Raw genomic sequence first — 13,547 nt, 5'->3', positions numbered from 1 at the left:
CAATTATCTCCTTTACACAAAGGCGTTAAACAATGGTTAAGTAAACAATGAGATATACATGCACGATAATCATACACAGACTGAAACTTACAACTAAGAGGAAGGGTCATAGAAGAGGATTGATAGATTAAGTGGAAGAATGAAATACCTGGGATTTCTCTTGCCTTCACAAACTTGGGTGGGACACCATGTTACACTTATTACAGAGACTTTAGATGTCTCTGTAATAAGATATCCATAGAGAAGGATATGGACCCATAGAGAAAGAACCCTGACAGGTTCCTTCTCTATGGATATCTTGTGGCTGTATTCTGGTCACTGTCTCTGGTCTCTCGTCTCTCGCAAGCCGGTTGCAGATTGGCTAATCATTTGGATTAGCCAATCAGCGACCCTTGGTCTGATTGGCTAATCCAACTGGAGACTGAGAGAGACCAAGGGCCAATCATAGCCTTTGGTCTCTCTGTCTCCAGTTGTCCTACTCTCAACCTGGAGCACTACCCATTTTCGTCTGCTCTCCTCAAGAGCTCAATCCAAAACTCTTGTCTATTGTTTTCTTGGCCCCAGGGCCTTAATTCTCTTTTGTTCTTACAGTTCTTGAAAATGGTAATCCCATCTGGGGAGGGGAGAAAAGGGTTGGAAAGGAAAGTTCTAGAAGAGATGAGAACAAAGGAAAAGACTAAAACTAACTTAAATTAATAAATACATATATACAATCTTATGGCCAATGGCCACAATTGATTCCAGAAGCTTTTTGATAAAAGTCACTCTAAGAACTATGGATAATTATAACTAATCATTTATTAGCGAGGTTGAGGCCAAAGTTATAAATACAAAAACATGTATGTTGGACGTTCAGCGCAACTTTCCTGTAAGCCTAGAAGTTTGACAATGGTGTTTGGATAGTCAGTGGAATCATGCTCGACATTCCAAACACCATTGTCAAACTTATAGGCTTACAGGAAAGCGGTGCTGAATGTCCAACGTAAACGTTTTCATGTTTAAAACTTCAGCCCCAACCTCACTGTTATTTATAAAACTATAAACATGCTCTTTTTTCTAAAAAAAAATCACTACCAGTATCCATATATAGTGATTGAACATATAGAATAGTTTTTACTGAACAACTGCCAGTACCATGCACTGTACCAGCTATCAATACTTTTTATGCTACCTGCCAGTATGGTGTACTAGTGTGTTCTGACTGGAAAAATAGCCCTGTCTATAATAATGTATGTCTTGCAGCTCAAAATTCAATAATTTTTCCTTCCTATGTGAAGAAGTAATGTCTTTCCAGACCCCCAAAAACAAAAATTTGTTACAAATTATGATTATAAAAATTGTATTTTTGTTTAAGTTTAACAAATTATTAATTTTTGTGTTGCTTTATTGAAATTAATTTTTATTTATAAATATCACAAATGTTTATATTATTTTGCTAATATATTTTAAAAAGTTTATTGAAAAATGTTTTATAAAACATTTTTTTTATGATTAATGTATAGATTTTTTGGCATATTGGTAGGGAAATCAGTTTTTATACCCTGTGGTGAACATGTTAAGCTTCAGTTACTTACTTATGTAGTGTAAAATTCACATAATAAATACCAAACAATCAAATTCAAGAATATTTCATTCAAGATTTTGTAGAAGAAACTCTGATCAAATATCAAACATGGTAGAAATTATTTGGAGTTATAGATGTTTGTAAAATGTTTTATATATTTTACAGTGCAATTTCGAGCAATAGTTGTGGATCCTTATTTGATTCCATCAGTTTTGGGAACAATTGATATGCATGTTAGGGTGAGATAAGTCCTTTTGTTACTTAATATAAAATTTTCAATATGATGTTTTGTTACTTATATAAAATTCGTTACAATATAAAATTAAAAAGTGTTTTTACTTTTGTAGGATTCACATATGAATAAAATACATCAATGGAGAAATGTGCCAATAAGTAGAGGTATTATAAAATTCAAAAAGTTAATGAAGTAATTAATTCTGACTATATTTACATACTTTTATTATTAAGGTATTGCTGCAGCAGATTTCTTATTAGCAGATGATCCCAATTTAGGAGATTGGACAGTTCACGTTGATGTAAAGGTGTGTGAAAGTTCAAGAAAGCTCATTTAATATCATTAATTCATTTTATTTAATTAGTTAATAATATATGAAAAAATTATTTCAGGGACAAAATTTTTCTAAACCATTTACCGTAGCCGAATATTGTATGTATATTTCTGTTTATAATATTTTTCTGATACTTAAAAATATTTAAAAGTCAAATTTTAATTTTAGCACTTCCAACTTTTGAAGTTCATATCGATTTACCCAGTTACGCAACCTACAATGAATCTGATATTGTCTGCACTATAAAAGCAATGTATGATTTTATTGATTTTTTTTTGAAAATATTTATATAGAAATGGTTTAAATACTATTTACGAAGAAAATTATAACAATGAAACATTAACATCTTACAGAGGGTCCTCAATATATCATTTTGCATAATGTCTTTGATTAATTAAGAATGGTAAACTATATGATTTATTGAATAAATTCATACTTACATTGTTTGAACAGGAGTGTATATTTTCCTTGAACTTTATATTTTTATTATTGGGCTGCAATTTGTAGACCTACAAATTCCCAGTCATTCATCTGTTTTTCCTTAATTTTGCAATTAGAATTAGATGAAAGATGAGACCAGGTATGGAAACCTTAGGGGCAGGAGGTCCTGCTTAACTATATAAGAACTTCCAATGCAAACCAAAAGTCATTTTATTTCAATAAAAAAATTTCTACTTGAAAGGAGTTAGATAGATGACAAGTACAGCTCTATTGTTAAAGGAAAAGTTATGATGTGTGGGGGCAAGCCACAACTAATTTGAAGTGGAGAGCATTATTTTAAATTAAATAAATTAAAAATATGATTAAAAATTGCAGTCTGGCATTGTAATCATGTCACAATAAATAATTGCTTGTTTATTTTAAATTTATTTTTATTTCATTAATATTTTCATGGCTTATCTCAGGTGGTTATCATAAATCATGGATGACTGTTATGTATTTCAAATAAAATTACAGTGTTACAGTTTAGTGTAAAATAAAAGAAGTAATTTATATTCATATGCTTATATATTTCCATAAAAATTCAAATTTTTTAGTTGGTCAGGAATATATGTCCCAAGTAATATATTAGTTCAATGGGAAATCAATGTCCAAAAGGTATTTAAATGTAAGTTGCACTTTTTAGGAAAAATACAATATACATTGATGGCCTTGAATCTCTCTGCTAATGCATTTATTAAAGAAATTTCTCAAATATAAATTCAGTTCAAACTATTTTTCTCGGAATAAAAACTACTTAGAAAATTTGTATTTTGAAATAACATGCTCATCATCAGGATTCATCAAGACAAAAATTTTCTTTTTTTTTTCTTGCTGACTCCTCGTGATAGTTATATAGAGCAAAAAAGATTTTCCTAAAAAGTTTCATTCTGAGAAAAGATTTTGAATCAAATTTCTCTATCACTTTATTGTGATTACTTTCTGATTAAACATAAAAGTTTTAATTAAATTTTTTGAATATTAGAAGCTATTTGACATTCATTTTGCATTTTCATTATTCATGTATAAGTGACTATAATTAATTGTAATTCATTTTCTTCAGTTCTATGATGAAAATTATTTATCAGGTTTAATAAAAAGTAGTGTGTCGATTATCCAAAAGTCAATTATCCAAAAGAATTCCAGTCGGCAAATTTAAATTTTTGCCAGTGTTTTGGCGCTTCAATCTTTGTCTGTCTTGGGCTACTCAAATATTTTACGTTTTTGATACTAAATTAACTTCTGAAGTATAATTATTTATTGTTTTTATATTCTTCAATATATTTATTTTGTTTGTACAAAAGAAAAAAATAATTTTTAATGATACAATAGTCTTCGTTAGGCTTAACATTGACGAAAATTCAATGCGAAGCGACACGCAACGGAGAAAATTTTCAACATGGGATAAATTAATATATTTTTCGTACATAATTGGTTATCCGAAATATAGATTTTCCGAACAACCCCAGTCCCCAATTGATTCGGATAATTGATGCTCTACTGTATACGGTAAACTCCACTGTTAGGATCTAATTCAGTTGTCTATGCAAATTATGAGTCATTCTTTAAAGATATTGTAAGAGAACTTTTGTTGGTTGTGACAATGTAATAAAATATAAAAGCAAAAGAAAGTAAACCAACCCAAGCTTCACAACTGTCTAATAATTGCACTAAAAAATCAATCAAAATATTATAAATTTCATATTTAATAAGAATCTAAATATAAAATCAATATACATTTAAATTACATGATTCATTAAATTTCTGTTATCTATATTTTATAGTTCTGTTTATAATTAACAGCATGCTTGCTGAATAACTTATTTTGTTGAATTAACATCAGTGCTATTAAAATTGTTTAGACACTTTTATTAAATACTTAGGTATACTTATGGAAAGCCAGTGAGAGGTGATGTAACATTAACTGTAGCTCCAAGAACAAGGTATAATTATCTATCTGTTCGACCTTACGAGTCAACACAAGTGAAAGCAAAGGTTATTAAAAATTATAGTAATGTAATTAAAGCAAACCTAATAAAATAAATAAATGATAAAAATTATAATAATAACTTTTTCAGATTAATGGTTTAATAGACATTTCGATGAATTTATTGAGAGATCTGCAATTAAAAACTGATTTTTTTGAACGTGAAATTGAATTTTTTGCACTCGTAGAAGAAGAAATTACAGGACGGAAATACAACAAAACAAATACTATGTGGATATATGATAAAGATGTTAAAGTTCAATTAATAAAAACATCAGATACATTTAAATCAGGGTTAAAATTTACTGCATTTGTAAGTATATATGTACTTTTTAAATTTAAAACTGAGAGTTTTATGTAAACTTTCAATTGATGGATATATTGGATATAAATTTTTATTTATGTATTTTTAAAAATATAATGAAATGAATAACATCAGAAGTAACCAAAGTAAATAAAAATAATAAATATATTTACATATTTAGTTGAAAGTTACACATCAAGATGGGACACTGGTAGTTGGAGGAGATAGAAGCTTAAAATTAACATTTGGTTATACTCATATTGAAAAAGACTGGAAGTCGTCTTACTACACATTACCAGAAAATGGATTGCTGAAGCTCGAATTCTATCCTCTTCACGAAGAACTTAACATTTTATATATGAGAGTGGAATTCCGAGGACAGACTCATTACATTGATGGAATAGATTCTGCAGTATCACCCAGTAACAACTTTATTCAAGTTACTCCTTTAACAACAAGCATTAGAGTTGGAAATAATGTCGAATTTGAAGTAAATGCTACTGAACCAATGAGTCACTTAACATATCAAGTAATGTTTTATTATTATTAAATTAAAAATAACTATAATATTAATTAAAATTATTTAAAATTTTAACTAATATAGGTAATGTAATAATTTTTGAACAAATTAGTGAATATTTAAAGATGATGTTTACATATTTGTATTGATATATAAATAATGAATGAAGAATTCCTAAAAACTTAATGTTTTATTTTTAAAACAAATATTTTATTAAAAATCAAAGGTTTTAAATTACTTTTTTATTTTAGTTCATTATTCTTTAAATAATTCAATTACAGAGAGTTTTAAACTATAGAATGATTACAAGTGGCCATTCATTAACCGTGTACAGTTTTTGAGCTACTTTTTACTCCTTCTCTTGCTGTTGTGTACAATGAAATGATGTACTTTTGTCTAATCCTTCCCCCTTAATTACATGTCCAATAGTTTATGGACTTGTCTTACATTGAAAAATTGACTTCAAGTTCTGCAAATATTTGTAGCTGATGATTTATTTGCATGACTAGTAAGTAGGTTTATAAGAACAAATTCATATGAGACTAATGTCACTAAAACATATCCACATAGACAATGCCTCAGCCTCCTCTCCTCCATTATGTAATGTATAGTGATGTAGCTTTTGTGACTTCCTTTCCTGTAAACTGACTACATAATTAATGGATGGCCTTAAGGTTCCTATGCATGCTAGACAGAAGTTATTTTTATGTTCATCTATTCTCTCTGCAAAATTTTTTTTCTTTGTTTTCCAAGACAACATTTTACTTGTTATTTGGTTAGAAGTCATTAAAGAAATCCCCAATGGTTGTTTCTAAGTCTTAAGCTGTTGTAATGCAAAATGGAACATAACATTCAAAATTCAAAAATATCAAAAGTACCAATAACGGATTTTGTCATTCAATCCTACTGATGTTTAGATCTAACATTAAGCAGGCAAACACGAACAGTAACAAAAAGAACTTTATTAGAAAAGTTTAGAACTGTCACAGACATCCTCGGGCAACACCCGGACAAAATCCAACGAACTTTCGCGCCTTTTCTCTTTTGACGCTCCAGCCACTCTTGTTGGCAAGTGTTGCCAGACAGAGTTCAGGATATCTGGCGCTGGCGGCCACAGGATCAACTACTTAGAATAAGAATTAAATCGTAAATAATATATAAATGTAAAAATAAATAACATAATACAATATTTAAACAATAATACAACATAAAAATAAAAGTTATTAAGTTTTGGTTAATGCAGTTACAGATCAGAATACAGTTTGAGCTACTTGTAAGCTTTTTAATGGCAAACTTCCAAGCTGAGGGTAGATCCTCCGCATCTCTGGTGTTTATACATTCTTCATCAAGCTTGCTCCTGTATATTTCCATTTTTTTCGGCAGTTTTCACTAAAATTAGAGAGTGCACTTGTCTGATGATTTCCACTTCCTCCCATCCAACTACGGATCCTTGGGCTTGAGCCATCTGTGCCAATATCGTAGTATTAGATCCTTTCCTAACATCATATTTCTAATGCCCGCAATTTCCTTCATGACTCCTCCTATACTTTTGTTGAATGTACACAAAGTTTACATTCAACAAAAGTATAGGAGGCATCATGAAGGAGATTGTGGACATTAAAAATTCAATGTTGATCTTGAAAAGAGCTCTGAGTCTGTACAAAATCCTAAGAAATGATAAAGGGGATGTTAATAAGGATGATAAAGCAGGAGTTTATAGGATCCCATATGAGAATCAGCAGTTAGGGTTAAAAAAGGATTACATAGGAGTTACAACGAGAAGCCTCGGGGTAAGGATCAGGGAGCATAAATATGATGTTAGGAAAGGATCTAACACTACGATATTGGCACAGATGGCTCAAGCCCAAGGATCCATAGTTGGATGGGAGGAAGTGGAAATCATCAGACAAGTGCACTCTCTAACTTTAGTGAAAACTGCCGAAAAAATGGAAATATACAGGAGCAAGCTTGATTGAAGGATGTATAAACGCCAGAGATGCGGAGGGTCTGCCCTCGGCTTGGAAGTTTGCCATTAAAAAGCTTACAAGTAGCTCATAAACTGTATTCTGATCTGTAACCGCATTAACCGAAATTTAATAACTTTTATTTTTATGTTGTATTATTGTTTAAATATTGTATTATGTTATTTATTTTTACATTTATATATTATTTACAATTTAATTCTTATTCTAAATAATTGATCTGTTATTGGTAATNGTTTCAGTGAGTGTGAGTTCTTTTGCTGTTAAAATAGTGTAAATTTGTAAAAATATTTGCAAAATAACAAAAAAAATATTGTTACAATGAAAAAATATTTGTAAAAATATTTGTTTCATTGTAATTTCACAATTTCTACAAAATTCCCAGACAAAGTTAATAGTTCACTCAGACAGCGAGTCAATTTCCAGACTGTCCAGATAAAAACTGGATGGGTGGTAACACTACTGGTGATAAATAAAACAAAAACCTCAGATCATTCTGTCGTAACTTTCTTCTGTACTCATCGATACATACGTCTCTTTTTTTTCATGTAGGTTAACATAAGTTACAAGTCAAGGATGGAGACCTTAACTTTAGAGGAAAAACAAAATAAAATTGAATTTCTAGGAATATGTTTAATTGAAAGAACATTTAAGATACCACAGACAAGGAAAATGAATTTGTGGAAATTCTAGTTAAAATTTTTAAATTGTAAACATTATTAAATGATTATAATGATTCTAATAAAAGATTTTCTCCTAAGCTATAATGTATGATCATTAAACAAATAATCAGAATAAGGTTATGTAACTTATTTAATTAATGCAATTAAATATATATTTGAAAGATTAATGATAAAATCTTATTATATCACTGATACTACAACTATATATGTTTTTTATTGTTTTTTTAAAATATATTCAAGGACTGAGGGAGTTTGCTTAAGGTTCAAATCAATTACCAAAGCAAAGTTGAATCCTGTTGTCAGGATTGGATGTTGTTTACACGAGAAAAAGGAAATACTTTCAAGTTATTGATTTTTAAATGGATGTTTCCAAATGGAGAATGACAGATGCTTTTGTTTTGGGGATATATTTTTAATTAATTTGAATATGAAACATGGAATGGAGAAGAGAAGTGTCATTCACTTCAAAGATTTTTTTTCTTAGAAAGAAAGTTCTAGAAGTAGAATGGAGCTACTTCCATTTAGTGCTCTCTCAGAAATTAAAGGAACTTTTTAACAACCTTAAAATTAAGAAATAGTAGAGTTAGATATGTGCAAAAACACAATGTTGTAATTGTAGAAAAAATAATATTAAAGTTTGTTATATGTCACAAAAAATATGATGCTAAAAAACTAACCAAAATAATCAAAAAATTAAGAAATGCCCATCATACTAATTACAATGAAACCCTCACTCATAATAACCAAATTTATTACTACAAAAAATACCAAAACTTGTTAAAAAATTAAATTAACTCCAACCATCCAGGAAAGGGAAAACTGGCTAAATAACATAATTGTCAACCTATCTAACATTCAAATACCACCCCATATGTGTAAACTACTAAGCAAAGGTTTAAACTTTAATGCCCCAATCACTGTTGATAGAAACAAGTGGGCCATTAGCTTAGAAAACATCATTAATTGTTCACCAACAACACAAGAACAAAAAATCAAATTAAGAGAAGAACTTCAACACGAACTATTTAAATATAAAATCAACAAGAATAGAAAAAATAAAATAATTAGGTATAAGAGTAACATAGAAAACCTAAAAAAATTATTTAAAAGATAACAACTTATTAATTGTCAAAGTGGATAAAACAAAACAAATAATAATAGTGAATAAGGATCAAGATAAAACCATCTACAGGCAATTACTTGATCAAGATACAGAACTTAGCAACAACCCTACTGACTCACTTAACAAAAAATTAAAAACTACACTTGACAAACTTGAAAAACAAAATCTTATTGAAACGACTGAAAAACAATTCATCTTAAGAAGTGATAACAGAATGCCGAAGTTTTCCTACGTTTCATTAGAAGGTATAAAAGAATATAATGAGCATATACATTTATGTATGAAGACATCAACAAACTTGGAAATAAGAACAGAATTAAATATTTTTATTTGCTTTTTCAAGGATTGTACTAGGATGTTCATAAGTGAACTCTTACTCAAGGTTTATTTTTTTTTTTTACAAATTCAAATATACTACATTATTTTCCAATTAATTGGCTACAAGTACCTTATTCCACATAGTCTCTATTTAAATCTATGGCCTTATGCCATCTAGATGCCAGAGCCTGTATGCCAGTTTGGTACCAGAGCTTGTATACCATTTTCAGTTAGGCACTTAGGGACCCACTTGGCACAAACCTTTGAATAACCTAAGCAGTCGATAATTGTGTTGGCACTACCAACAGAGATGCCTAGTTGAGCAGCAAGTTGTTTGGTTGTTACTCGCTTGTTGTCTTGAATAAGCCTATCAAAGCGTTGAACTTCTCCAGAGTCACAGCAGCATGTGGCTGTCCGAAGCGTGGAAAATCTGACAGTCTCACTTTACTTTGTTCTGTCGTTGACACTCTGCTAACTCAATGATTGACAGTACTCCTATCCACTGCTTCATCCCCATACACATGTTGTAACTGTCTGTGAATGTTTGAGATGGTCTCATGCTCTGCAAAAAAGAAATTCAATCACAGCTCTCTGCCTTGTACGTGTCTCATGTGCAACTGCCATTTTTAAACTAAACTACACTACCACCATCTAATGGAAATAACGGAAACTTTGTGCCGTTATACAACAATTGTTAAAAAATACGGTGTGAAAAGTTTCGTTCAATTCCACTGAAAGGCAGCCGAGAAATAAAATTATGTGCATTAATTATTGAATGGCCCTTGAATATTAAGAATTCAAAGATGACGTCAGGTCAGGTTTGTTCGAACAGAAGTTATATAATATTTGAAAATAATTAAATAAATTTAACAGTATTTAAACAGTAATTAAATTTAAATAAATTTTGACTGCAACATAATAAATGTTTTATGATTATTAGAAACTGAATAAAATTAAAATTAATTAATGAGTTATTTTAAATTCAAAGGTAATGGGAAGAGGAAGCATGGTGTTGGCACGAACGATACCTGTCCCTAATGAAAAAGTTTACAGATTCAGTTTTAGAGTTTCTAGCCAAATGGCACCAAAAGCACGAGTAATTGTTTATTATGTAAGGAATACGAATAAAGAAATTGTTGCTGATGCTGTCAACTTTGAAGTGCAAGGTGTATTTAGGACCCAAGTCAGTATAAATTCTCAGATAAATATTTGATTATATTTCAATGAAAAGCAATACATTTTTTTCATGTAGGTTAACATAAGAAGCAATTTCAAAGAAGTACAGCCTGATACGACAGTTGAAATTCGTGTAGAAACCAGGCCCAATGCACTTATAGGAATTCTTGCCATAGATAAAGAAAGCATTTTACTAAAATCTGGAAATGATATATCACAAAATGATGTAAGTTTATAAAGTTTTATGAATTTCTTTATATATAATAAAAGATTAACTTTATTATAATCTTAAAAGGTAATCAAAGAATTAGAAACATATGATGGTGGTAAAGAACATAAATATTGGCCACCTTGGAATCAAAGAAAGAGGAAGAAAAGATCTCTTTGGTGGTTAGGATCTACATCTGCAGCAGAAATATTTGAAGTAATTAAAATTAATTAATAACTTATTTTAAAAAAGAATATAAATGAATGTTTTTTGTTCTGAAAATTATACATTTTTAGTATTAATTTTTTTAATAGGATTCTGGTGTTCAAGTTCTTACAGATGGATTAATTTATAGATTTCCAAAAGATGGTAAGATATTTTATTTGAATTTTGAATATCTGTCATTGAATAATTATGAAATACAAAATGAGACTTAAGCCAAGAAATTCTTTCTTATATTCTTGTGTAATTATCAATTGATAGCTTTTGTTATTGTTGTGATACAGTCATTAATAAAAATTACAAAACTGGATGCTTTTATTATCAGATCGATATCGAGAGAATGTAATTTACATTGACGACAGAACATTAAATGTTCCGGTGCAGCCACCCTCGGCATTACCGGATGCACCCCTCGAGAAACAGCATGTCGTCCTAAGAAAACTGTATCCTGACACTTGGCTTTGGATGAATGCAACAGCAGGGTAATTAAAATAGTCTGTTTAAACTTGAAATTTATAAGTTAAGTTATTGTCTAAAATATATTTATTGTATAGAAATGATGGTGTGGCTGTTATATCTCATTCAGTACCAAAAGCATTAACAACATGGGTTATCAGTGCATTTTCTATGAGTTCTACAAATGGGTTAGGAATTCAAGATACATCTGCAGAGGTAACGATGCTTAATATTATTAATAAGAATTTTTCAAGCTTATTTGTTATATAAACTGTTATTTAGTAGAACAATAATTTTTGAGGAAATAAGAGGTATTAATGTTCAGAATAATAAGAATCAGCACCTTAATGGAAAAATGTAGGGACCTGCTGCAAATTTTTGAAGGGCCCACATTTTATCCATTTCAGATATTTTAATATTTCAATATTAATAACAATCAATAACTAGAAATTTATTTTTAAATTCAAATAAATTATTTACTGTTTTTAAAAGTTTCCTTTTTATATAAATCTTTATAAGTTATGTTAACTTGATAAAATTTAGATATCTGTAAAACTGTTTATATTGAAACCACCACATGTGTTTCCTGTGCATAATTGAAGAATAAGGCTTTCCTGGAACTCAGTTATTGTTTTGTCATAAATCATTTCTCATAATTACTCTATAATTATTTGTCATAATTACTCTATATCATTTGTCATAATTACTCTATAATCAGTGGCATAGCATGGGTGTCAGCCGTCTAGGGCAAAGGAAAATTTCGCCGTCCCCTTATTTAGGTATCTCAATTTAAGACTAAAATTCAGTTTCATCACAGAATAAGTAATGAAAAATCCATGTTAGTGTTGCCACCTTTTTAAAATTGCTGACCCGGAGGACAGGTGAGGTTTGTTCAAACATATTCCTGACACATGCATATGTCATTTTGCAATGCAAAGAATAATGTGCAGTGCATGCCAGTTCTAAATCAGTTACAGTTTGAATCGTACAAGCAAAAACAAAAATAAAAAGGTCAACAGGTTATGCACAGTATCGCTGGTTAAAATTAATAGTTCACCCAGATGGTGAGTCGATTCCTGGACTGTCTGTATGGTAACACTATTCCCTGTGCTCATTTCAATCAGTCCAAATCGTAGGTGCAACGAAAATATAAAATGAAATGGTTCAAATTTTTACAAGATGTTGTTGTTATTTATTGTGAAATTTTGTTGCCCCCTAAAAATTGCTGACTGGGGCGGGCTGCCCCTGATGCCCCCACTACGCTACGCCACTGTCTATAATTGTGTTTTTGAAGTCATAATCAACCAGTTGAAGATAACACACTAGCTTATTTATGTTGCCGAGTAATAAATAACTGAAATTGGGGAATCGCTCAGCATTGATAAATAAGTTTAATTTTCACTAATCACAAAAAAAAAAAAAACACTAAAATTCTGAAGAAACAATCATTCATGCTTAGGAACTATGAATTTATAAAATTAATTGGGACCGATCGTAACAAATACAACGGATGGTTCCCAAATACCGACAAACAAAGAACCTAGTCTATCTTAGGTCTAACTTAACTAATTTATACAAGTAATTAGGCCCAAAGTTAAGGGGAAGATATTAAGAATCATAGGATTATAAAAGTTTCTAGAGAAGGAAATGGTTTAAAGGGGCCACCTTTTCAAAATTTCTGAACCAGACGTCAGGTCAGGTTTGTTCGAACAGAAGTTATTGACGCATGCACAATGTCATTTTACAATACAAAGAATAATGTGCATGCCGGTTCTAAATAAGTTAGAGTTAGGGACTAATGTATAACGTAATGTAAGTAACCTAAATTAAGAAAGAACAGGTACAGATTACTTAGTTCTAATGGATATTGGAGACAAGTACAATCATGCATAAAAAAAAGAAAAAAAAGGTTGACAGATTGCACACCATACATCAGCATAAATAGGTTAACATGA

At 30.1% G+C, this 13,547-nt stretch overlaps 1 protein-coding gene across 3 annotated transcripts in view; it reads left to right on the top strand.

Moving 5' to 3' along the window:
- Positions 1 to 13,547, top strand: part of LOC111626532 (CD109 antigen-like) — a 55,451-nt gene that overhangs the window by 17,608 nt on the left and 24,296 nt on the right. For all 3 annotated transcript variants that reach the window (XM_023369934.1, XM_023369933.1, XM_023369935.1), the window contains exons 6-19: positions 1,730 to 1,803; positions 1,912 to 1,963; positions 2,033 to 2,106; positions 2,192 to 2,231; positions 2,302 to 2,386; positions 4,497 to 4,608; positions 4,692 to 4,913; positions 5,086 to 5,433; positions 10,519 to 10,713; positions 10,783 to 10,932; positions 11,002 to 11,130; positions 11,229 to 11,283; positions 11,462 to 11,618; positions 11,691 to 11,808. In XM_023369934.1, the coding sequence (XP_023225702.1) occupies positions 1,730 to 1,803; positions 1,912 to 1,963; positions 2,033 to 2,106; positions 2,192 to 2,231; positions 2,302 to 2,386; positions 4,497 to 4,608; positions 4,692 to 4,913; positions 5,086 to 5,433; positions 10,519 to 10,713; positions 10,783 to 10,932; positions 11,002 to 11,130; positions 11,229 to 11,283; positions 11,462 to 11,618; positions 11,691 to 11,808 (1,811 nt within the window). The remainder of the gene's footprint in view (positions 1 to 1,729; positions 1,804 to 1,911; positions 1,964 to 2,032; positions 2,107 to 2,191; positions 2,232 to 2,301; positions 2,387 to 4,496; positions 4,609 to 4,691; positions 4,914 to 5,085; positions 5,434 to 10,518; positions 10,714 to 10,782; positions 10,933 to 11,001; positions 11,131 to 11,228; positions 11,284 to 11,461; positions 11,619 to 11,690; positions 11,809 to 13,547) is intronic.

This window comes from Centruroides sculpturatus, unplaced genomic scaffold (genome assembly GCF_000671375.1).
Source record: "Centruroides sculpturatus isolate CEXI.00-Female unplaced genomic scaffold, Cexi_2.0 scaffold398, whole genome shotgun sequence".
Classification (NCBI taxonomy): Eukaryota; Metazoa; Arthropoda; class Arachnida; order Scorpiones; family Buthidae; genus Centruroides; species Centruroides sculpturatus.
The sequence above is the reverse complement of the archived record's forward strand: the minus strand, read 5'-3'. Positions and strand labels throughout refer to the sequence as shown.